General features: G+C 46.8%; 1 protein-coding gene across 3 annotated transcripts in view; it reads right to left on the bottom strand.

Annotated features, from left to right (window-relative positions):
* Positions 1-5,145: 5,145 nt before the first annotated feature.
* LOC147304540 (ubiquitin-conjugating enzyme E2 E2-like) overlaps positions 5,146-17,346 on the bottom strand; it is a 64,102-nt gene continuing 51,901 nt past the window's right edge. For 2 of the 3 annotated variants that reach the window (XM_086279299.1, XM_086279301.1), the window contains 2 exons: positions 11,058-11,205; positions 5,146-5,853 (listed from right to left, as the gene is read on the bottom strand). In XM_086279299.1, the coding sequence (XP_086135425.1) occupies positions 5,756-5,853; positions 11,058-11,205 (246 nt within the window). In that variant the 3' untranslated portion in view covers positions 5,146-5,755. Of the gene's footprint in view, positions 5,854-8,838; positions 10,771-11,057; positions 11,206-17,346 lie in introns of those variants that run through there. The other variant, XM_086279300.1, reaches the window with a different exon arrangement.

Below are 17,346 nucleotides of genomic sequence, written 5' to 3'. Positions count from 1 at the left end.
AGATGTTAAAAGACCTCAGCCTCCTGAGGAAGTACAGTCGGCTTTGGGCTTTTTTATACAGGTGCTCTGTGTTGCATGACCAGTCCAGTTTATTGTCCACCCACAGCCCGAGGTACTTGTACTTGTTGACCACCTCCACCTCCTCCCCCTCTATCTGAACCGGCAGTGGACCTGCTCTAGACCTCCCGAAGTCCACAACCAGTTCCTTAGTCTTTGAGGTGTTGAGTTGCAGGTGGTTTGTGTGACTCCATGCGACAAAGTTCCTCACCAGACTTCTGTACTCCTCTTCCTGATCATCCCAGATACACCCCATGATGGCTGTGTCGTCTGCAAACTTCTGAATGTGGCATAATTCAGAGTTGTAGCAGAAGTCAGAGGTGTACAGGGTGAAGAGAAGAGGGGACAGCACAGTTCCCTGTGGTGCTCCTGTGCTGCTGACCACAGTGTCAGACGTGATGTCCTTCAGCCTGACGTACTGTGGTCTGTCGGTGAGGTAGTCGGAGATCCAGGCCACCAGGCAGGGGTCCACCTCCATCCTGTTCAGTTTTTCCTGAAGCATACAGGGCCGGATGGTATTAAAGGCACTGGAAAAGTCAAGAAACAGGATCCTGACCGTGCCTTTTCCCCCATCCAGGTGTGAGTGGGCTCTGTGTAGGAGATACAGGATGGCATCCTCCACTCCGACACCCGCCTTGTATGCAAACTGTAGTGGGTCCTGGGCATGTTGTACCTGTGGTCGGAGGAGGTTGAGGAAGAGCCGCTCTAGAGTCTTCATAAGATGTGACGTCAGTGCCACCGGTCGGAAGTCATTCAGCTCATTGGGCCGGTTCTTTTTGGGGACCGGGACGATGCAGGATGTCTTCCATAGGGCGGGCACTCTCCCCAGTCGCAGACTGAGGTTGAAGACTCGTTGTAGCGGCTCCCCAAGTTCAGCAGCACACGCCTTTAGCATCCTAGGACACACCTTGTCTGGGCCTGCTGCCTTTCTGGGGCGAAGCTTCCTCAGTTGCCTCCTGACCTGATCCACTGTGACACTGGGAGATGTTTGGGAGGAGGGGAGGGGGGGAGATGTCTTGCTGCTGAGAGAGGGATTGGAGGAGGGGGGTGTCATGGTGTCAGGAAGGGGGGGAAGCGAGGGAGGCAGGAGAGTGGGGAGAGGACTCTGTAGTGAAGGTGAGGGTGAGGGTGGGGGGGTTGTGGGCTGGTCAAACCTGTTGAAGAAGTTGTTGAGTTCGTTTGCCTTCTCCACAGTCCCCCCCACTGTGCTTTTCTTGGTGTTGTGGCCTGTGATGGTTTTCACACCATTCCAGACCTCCCTCATATTGTTCCTCTCCAACTTCTGCTCCACCTTCCTCCTGTAGGTGTCCTTTGCTTCCCTCAGGCAGCGTTTCACCTCCCGCTGTGCTGCTTTCATCTCCTCCTTCACTTTGCTCCTGAAAGCCTTCTTCTTAATGTTGAGAACAGCTTTGACTTCCTGTGTTACCCACGGTTTGTTATTAGGATAACACCGTACCGTCTTAGCAGGGGCGACCGTGTCCACACAAAAGTTGAGGTAGTCTGTAAGACAGTGTGTCGCCCCCTCTATGTCCTCACCATGTGGGCTCAGGAGCACATCCCAGTCTGTGGTGTCATAGCAGTCTCTCAGAGCTTCCTCCTTTTCTGGGGTCCTAATTATTTATGTATTTCACATTTTAATTAATTCTTTAATGATATATTTATTTATTTCATTTTGGCAGTCCTGGCGTTCCATAGCTCTGTCTGCCTATAAACGTGTTTGTGAATATTCAGAATGAAAGCGCTAAGACGAGCGCCAACATCAGGTCCCCTCCACCAAAACTGTGCCATGTAGAGTTTGTGTTGTTCAGCATGGTGATAATCTGCTTATTGCCTCCAACATGTTACACATCCATGTAATCTTATTTGGAGTCGAGGCTCTTATTTATTCAAAGAACAACGTTGGCCTTTCACTTCTATTGATCACCTACGTTTCACTGTGTGTGTGTGTGTGTGTGCACACCTCTCCTTCACAACATTACATCTGCGGTGCGTGAATAATGGGAGGAGGTGGCAAAAAGATCAGCTTGCTGCTTTTTAAAAATACATCCATATTATTATTATTACATACTTATAAAAAGAAACAATGTGCATTTGACTGCATAAAGTAACCATCACACTATTTTTCTTATTTATTTTATTTTGTTTTTACTTTTTCTAATATTTCTCTCACTCAGCTTTTCCTTTAGTCCACTGTGCTGCTGTAACAAGTGAATTTCCCACAGAAACCAAAAGCAGGGCCTCGCGCACAAAGCAAAGCTGGATGTAGCTCTGTCATCAACAAGTGTTTGTGTCTGTAGTTTACTGCGACGGCTGCGCCTGTAATTCACTGTAATCCAACCCACTGTTCACCCAGTAGATTTATTCAGGTTCCTCCAAACACACTCATTTGAACTGTACTTGGCCTATAAAAAGGCATCGTGGGAACTGTTGCAGATACAAATCACAAAATGCTGGAATCACAAATTGAATCACAGTAAGTCAGACCTCATTTTTAAGGTGTCCACAGGTAAATATCTTCACTGCACATGAAAGGTTCTTCTTTGAAGATGCTGTCCAAGTCCTCATGCTGGAGACCCGTTCTTGGATGTCTGTCACTGTGACGGTTTGCTGGAGCCTGCTCAGGGAGGCTGCTGTGGTCTCCTCTCAGCTCTGTTAGCCAATGAGCTTTGCTGTTATGTGTTGCATCCTTCTCCCATATGCTCCGTCTCCAGCCTCAGTGGGCTATTCTCTGTTGTTCCCCTGACACTGAGAGCACAACTTGGATGGTTTACTTGTGCACACGTGCTGTTGTTGAATATCTTGATCTGATCTGCACATAAATATCTTGTTGTGTTCTCTGTAAGTTATTATCTTTGTCTGAGACATTTCATAGCTGTGGAGACAGATGAGGGATGTTTGATAGTTAAAGGATGGATTTGGACTAGAAGGCTTTATTGCCTGGCAGCTGTGAAACCAAAGGGGAACACTCCATCACTTTGAGCCATGCTCTGTAGCGTCTATGCAAACCATGGAAACACAAAAGCATTCCACTGTCACACTCAGACCTCTAGCTGTGCAAGCCCCATTCAGCTTTTCATGTCCTTGTTTAAATCCAGGTAGAGTACTTTCATGATAACACCTGGCCCATAACGTCTACCCCTAAGACCTCAGCATTAATCACAACATCACCTGCGTGCACAGCAGTCACTCTTGAGTATGTGAGTTCATCAGGGCTGTTAGTAGTATGAATGCAAAGCTGTCCCACTCAGACCCATTGTCAGCAGCATAAGCCACTTACAATATTTCAAAACACCTTGCTGCCATCCTGCACCACTTGTGGGGAACACCCCACACCACATCAAGAACTCCACTGACTTCCAGGTCCAGAAACTTCCCCTGGATCCAGATGAAACCATGGTGTCCTTTGATGTAGTCTCTCTCTTCACTTGCATACCCACCACGGAGGCCGTGGAGACTGTCAGAAAACGACTACAAGAAGACAGCTCCTTGGAGGACAGGACCAACTTCACCACGATCAGATCTGCACACTGTTAGACCTCTGCCTCACCACTACATACTTCAAATACAACGAAGGCTTCTACAGACAAAAACATGGCTGTGCCATGGGCTCCCCGTGTCACCTATTGTAGCAACCTTTACATGGAGGAAGTGGAAAGGAAGGCTCTTGGCTCTTTCAAAGGAAGAGTACCCAGCCACTGGTACAGATATGTGGACGACACCTGGGTCAAAATCAAGACACAAGAAGTGGAATCCTTCACTGCGCACGTCAACGCTGTGGATAAAAACATCAAGTTCACCAGGAAGACACAAAGGACGACTGTTTGCCTTTCCTGGACTGCGCTGTGCACATTGAAGAGAATGGAAACTCCCACTAGGTTTAAATCTCTCTCCACTATTTGACCTTAGAACTGAAGAAGCTTCTCGGATGAGAGGTGAAACGTCCTCAAGCAACTCAAAGTCCAGACGCTTTTCTTTCCAAGCTCCTTAGAGTACATAGAGATGATTTGATGATTTGACAGCAGCATGAACCTCAAAGGTGGTTAAATAGTGTTTAAAACAAAATGCTTTTCAGGATTTGTGCTCACAGCTGCAGACTGAGAAAATATGATTTTAGAACGAATCAAGCTAGAACCTACTGTCAGCATAGAGGCTCTCTGAGAGGACTTTAAAGTCTTTATCAACACAAGGACACAAGGAAGGAAGAATAAAATAAGTAAAATAGTGCCGTCACAAACAAGTCACGGCACAAGTCAACACTGCAAATAATAAAAGTGGAAAAGTACAACTAAAGATTTGTTTTGCTTTTAGTTCTGAATTATGACAAATACATGACAAGTCCACTGTTTTCATCTCGAGTCAGCTGAGTGTCAGAGGAGGACTGCAGAGGGAGCGCAGACGTCACTGACCTGACGTGTGGTGGTCGGAGCATCTTCCAAACACGTCACTGGGAACAAGAAAAGAAAGCTCGCCCTGGACTACAGTCTGAAAGTAAATGTGTCAGCATGCAGGATTACTTTATTGTTAACCGCGTCTGCACAAACTTAGATGAGTACGTTCCCCTTTAAGTATTTAGCTGTGCTTTTTGCTCTGGAGTTAATTTGTTGGTGATGAACGGCTGCAGTCACAGTTCGGGGTAAGGAGGTGCTGCTCCGCCTTCACTTGATTCAAACGGCTCGCAGACAGAACATCAGTGACCAGCAGCACTGCGGGACGCAGGTCTTTGCCATAAAGGCTGAACGTGCACTCAGTCACGACGCTTTGTGTTGTCGAAATTTTTGTCTAACAGCACAAAGAGGAAGTAAGACACACGGTTACATAAGTGCACAGCTGTGACCGACTCGGGAACAAACGAGTCTGTACTGCGTGAGCGAGTAGAACGGATCCACGTTACTAGAAAGTGACTGAAAACACTGCATCAGATGCCACAATCATGTCTGACCCAGAGGGGAATTACCTCTCACCTTCTAATCATTCAGTCTCTGCGGTGAGCCTCTGACAGCTCGTTTCTGACAGGAAGTGGTCACAGCGACGAGCACGCGCTGACATCACGCAGTGCTGAATTAAAACAACAGACTGAGAGAAGCTGTGTCACATGACAGCCAGTGTTTTATTGAGTATTCGATGAGTATGTATGTTCTCACAAGGCATTAAGTGTACAGCAAACTAAGCACTATTGTCATACATGATGATGGGCTCACTCCATGCCACAGTTCTGCCTGAACAGAAATATCGGGACTACGTGTCCACTACATGAACACATGTCCTGATGCCATGCACTAATATTGACCATGAGCTGGAAAACACAAACAAAATGAAATGCACTCACTCAGTATGAACATTTTTACATCACATGAAACGGGAGGAATTCATCACACGCGCTTTTAGATAAAGAGAATGACACGGGCGGCAACAATGTTATAAACAATGCCACAACAATAAGAACAACAACATCAACAGAACAATAACAGTATTAAAGCTTTTCATGACCATATCAACATTCAGTGTATTGGAAAATACAATCCCAATAGACTCTTTGTATAAAAAAGAAGCTTTTCAAGTCAGCATGGAACAAATAACAGTTTGTATCTCGGGGGTTGGGGGGGTGGATGACAGGGGCGGGTGTGCTTCCATAGATTCCAGAAGAGAGGAGGTGTGTGTGTGTGTGTGTTGGGGGAGGCGCTGGGGTCCTGGAGCTGCTCTATGTAGCGTAGCGCTTGGTCCACTGTTTGGCTATCCTGTCGTGCTCAGCTCTGTTAGTCAGGTACTGTGTGGCGATGCTTCCAACCAGAGGGTCAGCTGGAATACAAGAACAAACGGCAGACATGTTTAACCACGTGTTGGCTGTCACATGTTGAAAAGTATGGCAGGTAAATGAATTCTCTGAAACTCATAATATAAAAGACTGCACAGCCAGGCTTTAGGCACACTCAGCAGGACAGCTGTGCAAAAGCAAAACTATCTGTGACAGTGATGAGCGGGCGGTCAGCTGCCTCGGTATCCTGTATGTATTCAGTGTGGGGGAAGGGCTCTGACCAGGTCTCAGCCTGGAATCACAACACTTCCTCCTGTCACATTGTTAGCGTGCTGCATGCAAAAACGTTTGATGCGCTGTGTGTCAGGACATCCTGAATAGGTCCAACAGATCTGTCTTTGGACGGTCAGGTAAGTCAAAATAAACTGGAACCTTCTAACAGGAATACAGAGGGTTGAATCGCCAGATATCAGCACTGCTCTTAAAAAGCCTGCATCAGTCAGCTGCTTGACTGTAAACGTCAGACTCTGAGTGGAAGCGAGATATTGCTGGGCACAGATGGGTCGTCTGTGAGAGTGGTGTACAGGACATGTTTACACAAACAGACATAAGGTGCTGTCTAACATCTGATTACCTGGCCTGTGGAACCACAGCCTCATCAAAGACCTCGGCTCATTGGAAGGCACAGAAATGTTGTTACAAGCACTGGTAACTCAAACACGTGGAGCTCAGTCTTTCCTGTAGTCTGATGTCAAGCTTGCATACTAATAATACTAATGGATAGGATTTATATAGCGCTTTACAATGTCACTATTCATTCACTCTCACATTCACACACTGGTGGAGGCAGCTACAGTTGTAGCCACAGCTGGCCAGCACCAGTAGGCGGCAGGGTAAAGTGTCTTGCCCAAGGACACAACGACCAGGACAGAGAGCCCGGGGATCGAACCGGCGACCTTCCGGTTACAGATGCGCTTCCCAACCCCCTGAGCCACGGTCGCCCCTGATGTCAAGCTTGCATCACGTGATCTGATGCAACAGCAGAGTAAATCAGCTGTGATCATGGCGGCCTCCAGCTGTAGTCCTGTGCCTACCTGTCTTTTGATAAACGGCACATCCATGACTGTTGACTGTGTTGCTGGTTCCTGTCTCAGCAAAGTGACAGAGCAGAGAACTCATTCAGCCTTCACAAGCTCTCTGCTCATATTCACAACGTCTCTGGACACCAAACCAGGAGCCGCGTTGCACACAGTGACGGAGGGTTTAACAGGTTTAGTGCCAGACTTACCGACGTGTTAGTTACTAATCGCTGGTATTTACAAAGACAGTGGAGCAACAAGACTGTGCATCTGAGATTTTTGCATTTCTCAAAATAGGAGGAAAAGATTCAAATGAACCAAGCAAACTGAGCCACAGTTCACTGCTCATTGTACTGATAATTAAAGCCAAAAAAGCAACCGAGCTGACATGGCCGTAGTTACTGCTGCATGGAGGAAAAGAGTGGGACATTTGTGTGGTTATGTGGAAAACACGAGAATATGTCGGGTCTGTCCATAATGCCTTTGTTTCCCAGAATAGCAGACATTTTCAAGAACTGTGGGGGGAGTCCAGAGATGGGCTCGTAGCTCAGTCCACAGTATCTTCCTTATGCTCCAAATAATCCAGATCTGTTGATGATGACCATGCTTACATCTGATATCCATGGAACGTGACACTGGATCAAAACCAACCCTACAATCAGAGCAGTGCTACAGTCGTGCCCCCGTCAGCACCCATAATGAAGATGATTGATGTGCATTTGGAAGGAACTGCAGACGCCCCGCAAAGGTCGAAGCATGACAGTATGTAAGAGAAGAGAAGAATGGAGACCCTGACTCTGGACCCCACACTGATGATCATCCAGCACAGGGAATTTTAAAAGCAGCCATTTTTATTTGAATGTTTCGAATGCTTGAAGATGTTTTTCTTCTGATCTCTGCAAACACATTAAAATTAGACTTTCAGGACCATGGAGAGTGATCTCACACACACACACACACACACACACACACACACAGACACACACACACACACACACACAGACACACACACACACACACACAGACAGACACAGACAGACACACACACACAGACACACACACACACAGACACACACACACACACACACACAGACACACACACACACACACACAGACAGACAGACACACACACACACACACACAGACAGACAGACACACACACACAGACACACACACACACACACACACAGACACACACACACACACACACAGACAGACACAGACAGACACACACACACAGACACACACACACACAGACACACACACACACACACACACAGACACACACACACACACACAGACAGACAGACACACACACACACACACACAGACAGACAGACACACACACACAGACACACACACACACACACACAGACAGACACAGACAGACACAGACACACAGACACACACACACACACACACACAGACACACACACACACACACACAGACAGACACAGACAGACACAGACACACAGACACACACACACACACACACACAGACACACACACACAGACACACAGACACACAGACACACACACACACAGACACGCACACTTACACACACACAGACAGACACACACACATACACACACACACACACACACACACACACACACACACAGACACACAGACACACAGACACACACACACAGACACACACAGACACGCACACTTACACACACACAGACAGACACACACACATACACACACACACACACACAGACACACACACACACACACACACACACACACAGACAGACACACACACACACACACACACACAGACACACACACACACACACACACACACACACATGCAGACACACACACACACACACACACACACACACACACACAGACACAGACACGCACACACACAGACACACACACACACACACACACAGACACACACACACACACACCAAGCCTGAAGCAGAAAAACCTTCCTGATTGTCAGCTGATCTCACTCACAGGCTGGAGTTCTGTAAAATAAGCAGCTTGAGCTGGTTTACATGTGGACACGAGCTGATACAGCTTTGAGCTGCCACGTGGCTTCACTCCAAGTTATCCGATATAAAATCTCTAACGTACAGATCTCTCTCTCTCTCTCAGTTTATGAGGGCTAAACCTGAGATTCAGAGTTTAAACACTTGATCGAGTACTGAGGGTGTTGTGAGTGGGTCGATTCTGATGAGGCAAGAGGCAGAAAGAGGAAGAGGGAGTGCGTGGGTAACAGGGAGGAGTCTTTCCCCTTTTCTGCCAGAGATGTGATCTCGATTAAACCTCTTCTGCATCACACTTAAAAGGAACCGTCTAAATTCATGTGAGCACGCTGAGGAGGAGGGGAGGAAAAGCTTCTCTCATCTTCATCTCCACTGCTGCGTTTCTCACAGAGCAGTCCCTGCAGAGAGGACCGAGCTATCACCAGAGTTCCTTCCACTCTCTGATCTGTAACCATTTCATTTCCTGCTGTTCACGTCTAAAACCATCAGCCATCCTTAGGGATGGGTACCGGTACCCATCCCCCCTACTGCTTATGTCAGACATAAACGGTAGTAACCAGACCGAAAAGCAGCGCACATTTTGGTGCTTTATTTCGGTGCTTTATTTTCCTGAGCTGTGATACACTTTCTAGCCAATCATTTTACGTTTCCGAGGATAGTAGGCGGGGCCAGGTACGTACGTTCTTTTAGAGCAGAGTTACAGATTAAAAATGCCCAAGGTGAAGCGGTCAAAGTCTGGCTGTACTTCACAGCAAAAGATGCAAACTCAGCAGCAACAAGTGCTTTAAGCTGATACTGTGATACTGTCAAAGGAGGTAACTCCTCGAATCTGATGAAACACCTGGCGACGCATAGCGTTTTTTTTTTAAATGCGCCGTATTTGATAGCTTGCTGCGAGACCTCACACCAAGCACATCTACTGCGGGTGGGTTGCCTGTTATGCAACATCCCCCAAAAACCCAAAGAGGAGAGTCCTGGCCCCTAGCCCTGCCAGTGTAGCAGAAATGATGAGGATGATGATGCAGCAGCAGCCGTTCTTCTCTGCGTGAGTAGCTTCGTGTGTAATTTACATTGAGTAGGCTAACCACGTTATTACATTAATGCATGTAAGGTGAACTAGCAAACACCGTCGTAGCTACATGCGGCTGTCCTCTTGTTTGATGGCAGATGCTCCCTTCACCCTGGCCAAAAAGGCTAAAATGACCAAAGAAAAAGTGGGAAACAGTTAAACATGAGAGGTTTAGGACAAAGTTTGTGTTTTTTCCATTGTTTAAGCACTGCTTCCAGCCAACAGTGATACCATATATGCCCCATAGCTGCAGAAAAGGCTAACATTGTTATCTTTTTACAAAAAACAGCTTAACATGAGAGGTTTTTGGACAAAGTTTGTGTTCTCCATTCTTTAAGCACCGGTTTAAGCACCGGCACCGTTTCAAAAGTACCGGTTTGGTACCGGTATCGGATAAAACCTAAATGATACCCATCCCTAGTCATCCTCTGGCCCTGACCTACCTTTCATGGTCCAGCACATTTCTGAGTTAACTCACTTTAACTCTCAAAGTGCTGATAATGTAGAGATAAAAAAATGATTTTAAAAACTGAGAATCTTTATTCTGTTCATTACCAACACACACCACCTGCAGGTCCCTGTTGTCTTTACAGTAATCGGGGTCAGACTGGCACAAATGCTTCCAGGATTGAGTTTTTCCAGACAGTCTTGGTTAAATGTTGAACGGATTAAAGGGGGTTTGGAATCCCAGGCTCACACTTTAATACAGGAGCAGCTGAAAGGAGCTTCTTGTTAGCCAGGTATACCTGTGACAGCTCAAAATGACCCACAGACAGTCTCAGAAACATGAAGGCAGAGCAGAGCACACCTGAAACAAACAAAAAACACCGTGGACCTCTGTACCTGTGATGGAGCCAGAGCACAACATTTATATAAAAGAGACACTTTTGTGATGGACAGTGTTACACACACACACAATCATTGTTTTCATCACTACACTGCCTGTCTGTTCTCTTGGGATGCTGCTGCTACTGCTGCTGCGCTGCAAACACAACTTCAGCCTCACAGTAAAGTACATGATTTAAGCAGCTCAGTCAGCCTGTCACAGCTACATGACAGCATCTCTGTGTGTGTGTGTGTGTGTGAAGCTCTCACCTGGGTTGCAGTCAGTGAGCAGGGAGCAGATGGACAGTAGGACCTTGGAGATGGTGAGGGCGGGACTCCAGTTGTCCTTCAGGATGTCCAGACAGATCACGCCCTGACTGTTGATGTTGCAGTGGTAGATCCTCGTACGGAACGTCACCTGATTGGTTAAGAAACAGTTTCATTTGATGCTGCATCCTGTTGATCCTGACCTCTGAGCCAATGACACGTTTTAAAAAAGGCTTATTTTAGGTTTCGTTTAACTATCAACAACATGTAAGGTGATCAAACAAACAAGTGTTTTTTATATTTTGGGACTGTGGTGGACTCGAGTCCACCACAAAAAGTCTAGGAGAGGACGGCCGCTCTATTTCTGTTCCCTTCACAATAACTAAGAACAAACAGGCCCAATAAACCAGGCCTATGATAAGAGACTTGCAGTGTTTTCCTGCAGCTCCGTCTGTTAGCACATGCCTCCTGACATTTAGGACGTGACAGGTTCAATCAATGAAACACTTGTCAGTTAGATTAAACGAGCAGCACAGGCTGACAGCGCTCTTCATATCCTGCCTGTGTGCCTGCATCAACACTGAAGACATTCCATAGCTCAGCACAAAGAGCCCTGCATCATTAAGCAGTGACCTTTGACCTCTGTGTGTCTTTAGAAACGAGGCTGATGAGCTGTAGCTTGCCCCCGTTCATGTCACCCTTCCTCCGTTCAGAGAGACAAACCCTCCTCCTATTATGAAGATCAACAGATTGATTTATCTGTCACTGTTTCACGTCAGCAGTGCTGCAGCGCCACACTGGAAACATCTGAGAGGACTTCACTGATACACTATAAATATACATTGTGTTATCTTGCACAGCATGAGTGTTAAAAAACTTGAAATGTTATCATTACACATGCTCTGGCTAAGCAGTGTGAGTGCTGTCAGGCATTTGAGTGTGAGCGAGCTATGTGAGGGCTGACTCTTGTCATCTGCGGTGCTGTTTCCAAACCAGGAAGAGATGCGGTAGCTGAGATTATTTTCAGCGGCACTTCTGTAAAATCTGCTCATAGCTGGGACGGGAGGTCCACCTCCATCAGCCAGGTGACGGAGAGGTGGGTTAGCTCGTCTGTCTGAACTCCCGAGAACTTGTGCCGTGAATCCTTTCTGTCAGAGAGCTGCAGGTATAGTCCGTCGGTTATAGTGTCAGCTGCTCCTTTCCTGTAAGCGCACTCGTTGTGGTCGGCTGTAAGACCAACACCTGTGCGTGACGTGACTGGTGATGTCACATGTCAGTAATGTGAGCAGAAGGGGCGCGGTGTGTTCTAGCAACGTTATTTGTCCCGAGTGCACGTGTCAGGCAGCCCAGCAGGGAACATGTCACGCTGGACGCTGAAGTCAATGAGCAGCACTCTGGCTGAAGCCTTCTGGTTTCTCTACGTGAGTCAGAGACACAGGGTGGAAACCTCGGCTGAATGGTTTGTTCTGTACGGCAGCGGGCCCAGCTTGGTTGGGAAGCGTGAGCTGATGTGAAGCCTCTCAAAGCATTTCATGATACAGCAGCTGGCACTCTGCTTTGGCTGAGGGTCCATGAAGATATCTGTCAGCTGTTCTTCACAGTGTGTTGGCACGCAGCCTGGGATGAGATCTGGACCCATGTTGCAGAAACCTCCTCATGCTGTCTGCAGTCACAGCCAATAGCTGGCAGGCTGGAGGCAGTGATAGTTGTTTGCAACCTCAAACATGTCCACTGTTCAGTGCCTGAAGTCTTTGCCATAAATGCCTCATGTCCTTGGTGCATTCATTGGACAACTGTTTTTAGCTTGTTCTTCAGTGTCACCAGCTCTGAATGCAGCGTCACAAATCCTCAGCAAGAAGCCGACCTCCCGTTAGCCGAGGTTTATTTCTGGAACGCAGCCTGACAGATTTAGCAAATCGGTGCATTTGTTTATAAATCCCATCACGAATATTCCTCTAGGTCTGTCGTCTCTTTGAAACGCTCCACTGTGCGCACTCAAAGCAGCCCTGTACACACTGAAGCCTCCTGTGGCTGCACGCTGATGCAGTCCTTGGTGGCTCTCATCTTCCTCCGAGCCTGAAAGCTGGGTAAGGGAGGAGAGGGAGCTGCAGTGTATGTGTTTTTTCTGTTTGAATGTACATTAGCCCGTGTACGAGTCCCTCTTGTTGTGCATGTAACAAATGGAAGTGAGGTAAAAAAAAGACCTGGGGCTGTAGCTCAGGTGGTGTTTGATCCCTGGCTCCTCCAGTCTGCACGCATAATATCCTTGGACACTAACCCTGAGCTGCTCTCCAAGGATCGATCGCATGTATAGGAAAAAGTTCTCGTATGCGCCGAGTTGTATAAAATGCTTTGAGTGCTCAGGTAGAGTAGATAAGCACTATATAAGAACCAGTCCATTTACCATTTAGCCAACAGGCCCGAGGAACCTGCCAGTCAGCCGAGGTCAGCCCTTAACCTGCCTTGATGCCTTCTTGCTTCCCTTGTTTACGTCTCCTTCACTCATTCATGCTCGCACATTTTTCTGTGTGAGCTACATTCTGATGGATGTGGTCAGAGAGCAGCTTGGGGTTCGTATCTTGCCCAGCGATATTATGCATGCAGACTGGAAATGAAATCCCAGAAAATGAGATTTATATCACGCAGAGGAAGATTAAGTGTATAGAGAAGTTTAGTTCAAAGCCACGAGTTACTGCAGGGCACAGTGCTGGGGGAATCTCACCTCAGCCGTCACTCAACCAGTTCTGAGCTCGGACCAACGTACAAATACTGATGCAGCATCCCTGCAATGCTCAGCCTCTAAAGTATCAGTGTCAGCTCAACCTAACATTAGTGAGTGATCCAGGGCAGTGAGCAGCTGTCACATGGCTCGCTGTACGTTGGATGGCAAAGATCACGACCACGATGGAAAAACAAGGCGGCAGGAGGCCAAGAGTTAGGATGGGCTCTGTGTGAGGACCCACACAGCTGACACTGAACAGGAGATCATATATCGAGGCCTGGTCACATGATTCCCAATAACTTTGAGCTGCTGTAAATTTCAAAACCACAAAAACAAAAAGTGATACACACTGGACAGATGGAGCATCAACATCTGATTACACTCCTGGTAGGCGAGGTTTGGGATGGTCTGAATGATTCCCAGGCTGCTCTTAACTTCACCACTGCAGTCACACTCGTGACTTTCTATTTCACATAATCATACGAGACATACAGAAATATGAGAGATAGTTTACATAAAGTCTATCCATGTATCACAACGGTGGGAACGCCACCAATCATTTCTACCATGTGACGCCGTGCCGTCCTTGCACAGTGCACACACAGCTCACCTGCGCTGTGCAACACTACAGATACTTTCTCCAGTGCTGCTCCTCATGACTAAGATACTGATACTGCAAATGCAGCAGCCTACTTTATTGTAAACGACAGTAAGCCAAGAAGAGCAGCTGAAAATATCAGATTTAAGCAGCTGATTAAAGTCACTGACGCTTCCTCCCTGTTCTGTCTGCATGAGCACAGGGCTGCAAGCGGCTCAGTGTTGAGGATGCAGAGTTTTACATACTGGAACAAGTCAGAGATATAGACCCAACAACAAGGAAATTAAAGAGCAAGAATTCAGAACTTGTAACAAAGTAAACAGACTTTGTTACTTATGGTTGTCTGTAATGGCCTCGTAACACAAAGCAGATGAAAGAAAATAAAACAAACAAGCTCAACACATTTTTCACAGATTTGTGAAATTCCACTAAAAATATGACTCTGAGCGTTCCTGTGAGTTTGATACATGTGAGTTTGATACATGTGAGTTTGATACATGTGAGTTTGATACATGTGAGTTTGATACATGTGAGTTTGATACATGTGAGTACACCTTTAGCAAAGGTTTGCTAAAAACATGCTGTGAATATTTAGTTGAATCACAACATTTGGTCAAGAACACCCTCAGTGCAAAACATCATATATGCATATTTGCTAACACACAGTTTTGGACCGCTCCTGTCAGTGGCACATGTGCACAGACACTAAACGACCCGCTGTAAAGCATTAAACATGGCACAGATAGTTTCCTGCCTTATCGTTTAAGCACATAAATAGCAGTTAGATATTACTTAGTGAGTATTCCTAGACTCTACTGGAGGGTGGCCGAATGCAGCTGAATGCCAGGGCATGCAGGACAGGACAAGGCGATCAGAAGCACCTCATTGCTTTGATACAAACTGGCAGTTTGATTTGAACATGCAAATGCTGCAAAAAGTTTAGATCTCTGTTCCAGGGTTTTGCCTGTTTCTGAGGGCTCAGTCTCCTCCTCAGCCTGCATGAACGCACAACGTCCTACAGCAGTTTTACAGCAGAAGGACACACACGGTGGGGGAAAGCAGCACATCTTGTGGCCGTCTCAGAGGCTGCACAAACCGTAAAGCCGGGTTTCCACCACAAAAGTTGGTGATAAAGACCGAGCCCTGCTGCAGAGTTTAAGGGAACCCGACCTGCAGAGAATATCATTTCACAGCTGTGTGGCTGCTTCAAACGTTAGATCCACTCCTGATGGTGTGAGGAAGGACACAGAACCAGAGTGAGAAGTAGGTTTGAGATTAGAGATCAGATTTCAAACGTGTGGATTAGGGCTGCCACGATTAGTCGACTAGTCACGATTACGTCGACTATCAAAATCGTCGACGACTGATTTAATAGTCGACGCGTCGTTTGAAGCTTTGTAAGATCCTGAAAGACGCAGGAATAAGTAGCAGGATTTAAGAGTGTAATAACGGACTGAAACAGAAGATGGCAGCACTGCATGTACAAGGATGCCAGCTGCCGTTAAACCCCGAAGAAGAAGAAGCTGTGTCCCAGAATTCATAGCGCCCAGCTCAGTTTCCAACAATGGCGGCAGCTAGTAAGTTTTAATGTTACTCTTATTATTCTTTCTGGGTCACAAAATAAACCTTTAACATATTTTCAGGCAGGAATGTAGCTGTGTAAACCTCAAATATCTGCTCAGTTTATCAGGACACCGCATATTTTCAAAAGCGCTCCGACGTTTTCGGAGACGTCTGTTACCCACTGAATGTCAGATGCTGCTGGTGCAATAAGCTGTACCTGTACGTCCAATGGATGATGCTCTGATTAGTCGACTATCAAAATAATCGTTTGTGGCAGCCCTAGTGTGGGTGCTTGGTTACAAAAACAACACTATGTCCCTGATGCTTAAGCCACTGTGACACGGCGCACCCATGACCAGCTACACTTTCACCAACGTGTCACTGAACTGTTGGTCAGTGCTCGTTGAGAACATCCCAGTGGATGCTGCGTCTGTTCACTGGGAAAAAAACCCAAACTTGGAACCAGTTCAGCTTTTGTTGTGAGAGAAAAATCACTTTGAGCACTGATGGTGTGAGCACAGTGTTAGGCAGAGGGTCAAATAGAGGAGAGGAAGATTTCAACAGCAGCCCTGTTGGCTCATGACAGAGGGAGCTACACTTGGAGCTCTGCTACAGACAAACCTGTGCAGGAACAATAAGGACTAGACTTCCTGCACCATGGTCCGTCTATTCTTTCCAGCATGGTTTCAGTTTGCTTCAGCTCACAGCTGTTGGTTTATGCACAGCTCTCTTTAGGTCCTGTTGTGAAACCTTGATTCTGCTGTAGGGTTTCTTGGCACCATTGTCCTGCTGCTGTGTGACGCATTTTAGGTCAAGCCTTTGTATTTAGACGTCTGACTTCATACAGTGACTTCAGAGTGCCCAACACCCAAACAACCCCACATCGCCACCACGTTCCCCACCATGTTTGACAGTGAGGCTAATATGCCACGTCTGCTTTGTGGCACTGTGAGTTGGAGCATCTCAGCTGTGGTCTTGTGGTCCACAAGGCAACTCTTTTCTTTCTTTCTTTATAAATAGAAGAGAAGCTTTGCCCTAACAATCCTTTCGAAACAGCCAGTTATGTCTGAGCGCTGCATGGTTTGAGGGTAAGTTTCCTGGGACGCCCACTCCTGTGGCATTAACACACTCCTACATGCTGCAGACGACAAACTGCCAAAGAGGTGGTCACACTCACTAATGATCTAATCCAGTGTGTTTGATTAGCAGCACCAAGCTGCTGCTGACTGAATACTTCTGGCATCGGTGAACACGCTAACCACACCTGCACACTCGGATATGTGACTCCTGGTATGTTGCAGTTTTCCTGAAAGCTGCACAGCACGAACTCTGAAGTTTACAACGTTGTTCTTGATGTTTCCTCTGTGACCGTTGTAAGTGCCAGTTTGTATCACAGCCTGTCTGACTGT

This window comes from Aulonocara sp. 'chitande type north' Nkhata Bay, linkage group LG22 (genome assembly GCF_057382095.1).
Source record: "Aulonocara sp. 'chitande type north' Nkhata Bay isolate Kocher_YH1m ecotype deep benthic linkage group LG22, A_spYH_male_GT1.1, whole genome shotgun sequence".
In the NCBI taxonomy this organism is placed as follows: domain Eukaryota; kingdom Metazoa; phylum Chordata; class Actinopteri; order Cichliformes; family Cichlidae; genus Aulonocara; species Aulonocara sp. 'chitande type north' Nkhata Bay.
The sequence above is the reverse complement of the archived record's forward strand: the minus strand, read 5'-3'. Positions and strand labels throughout refer to the sequence as shown.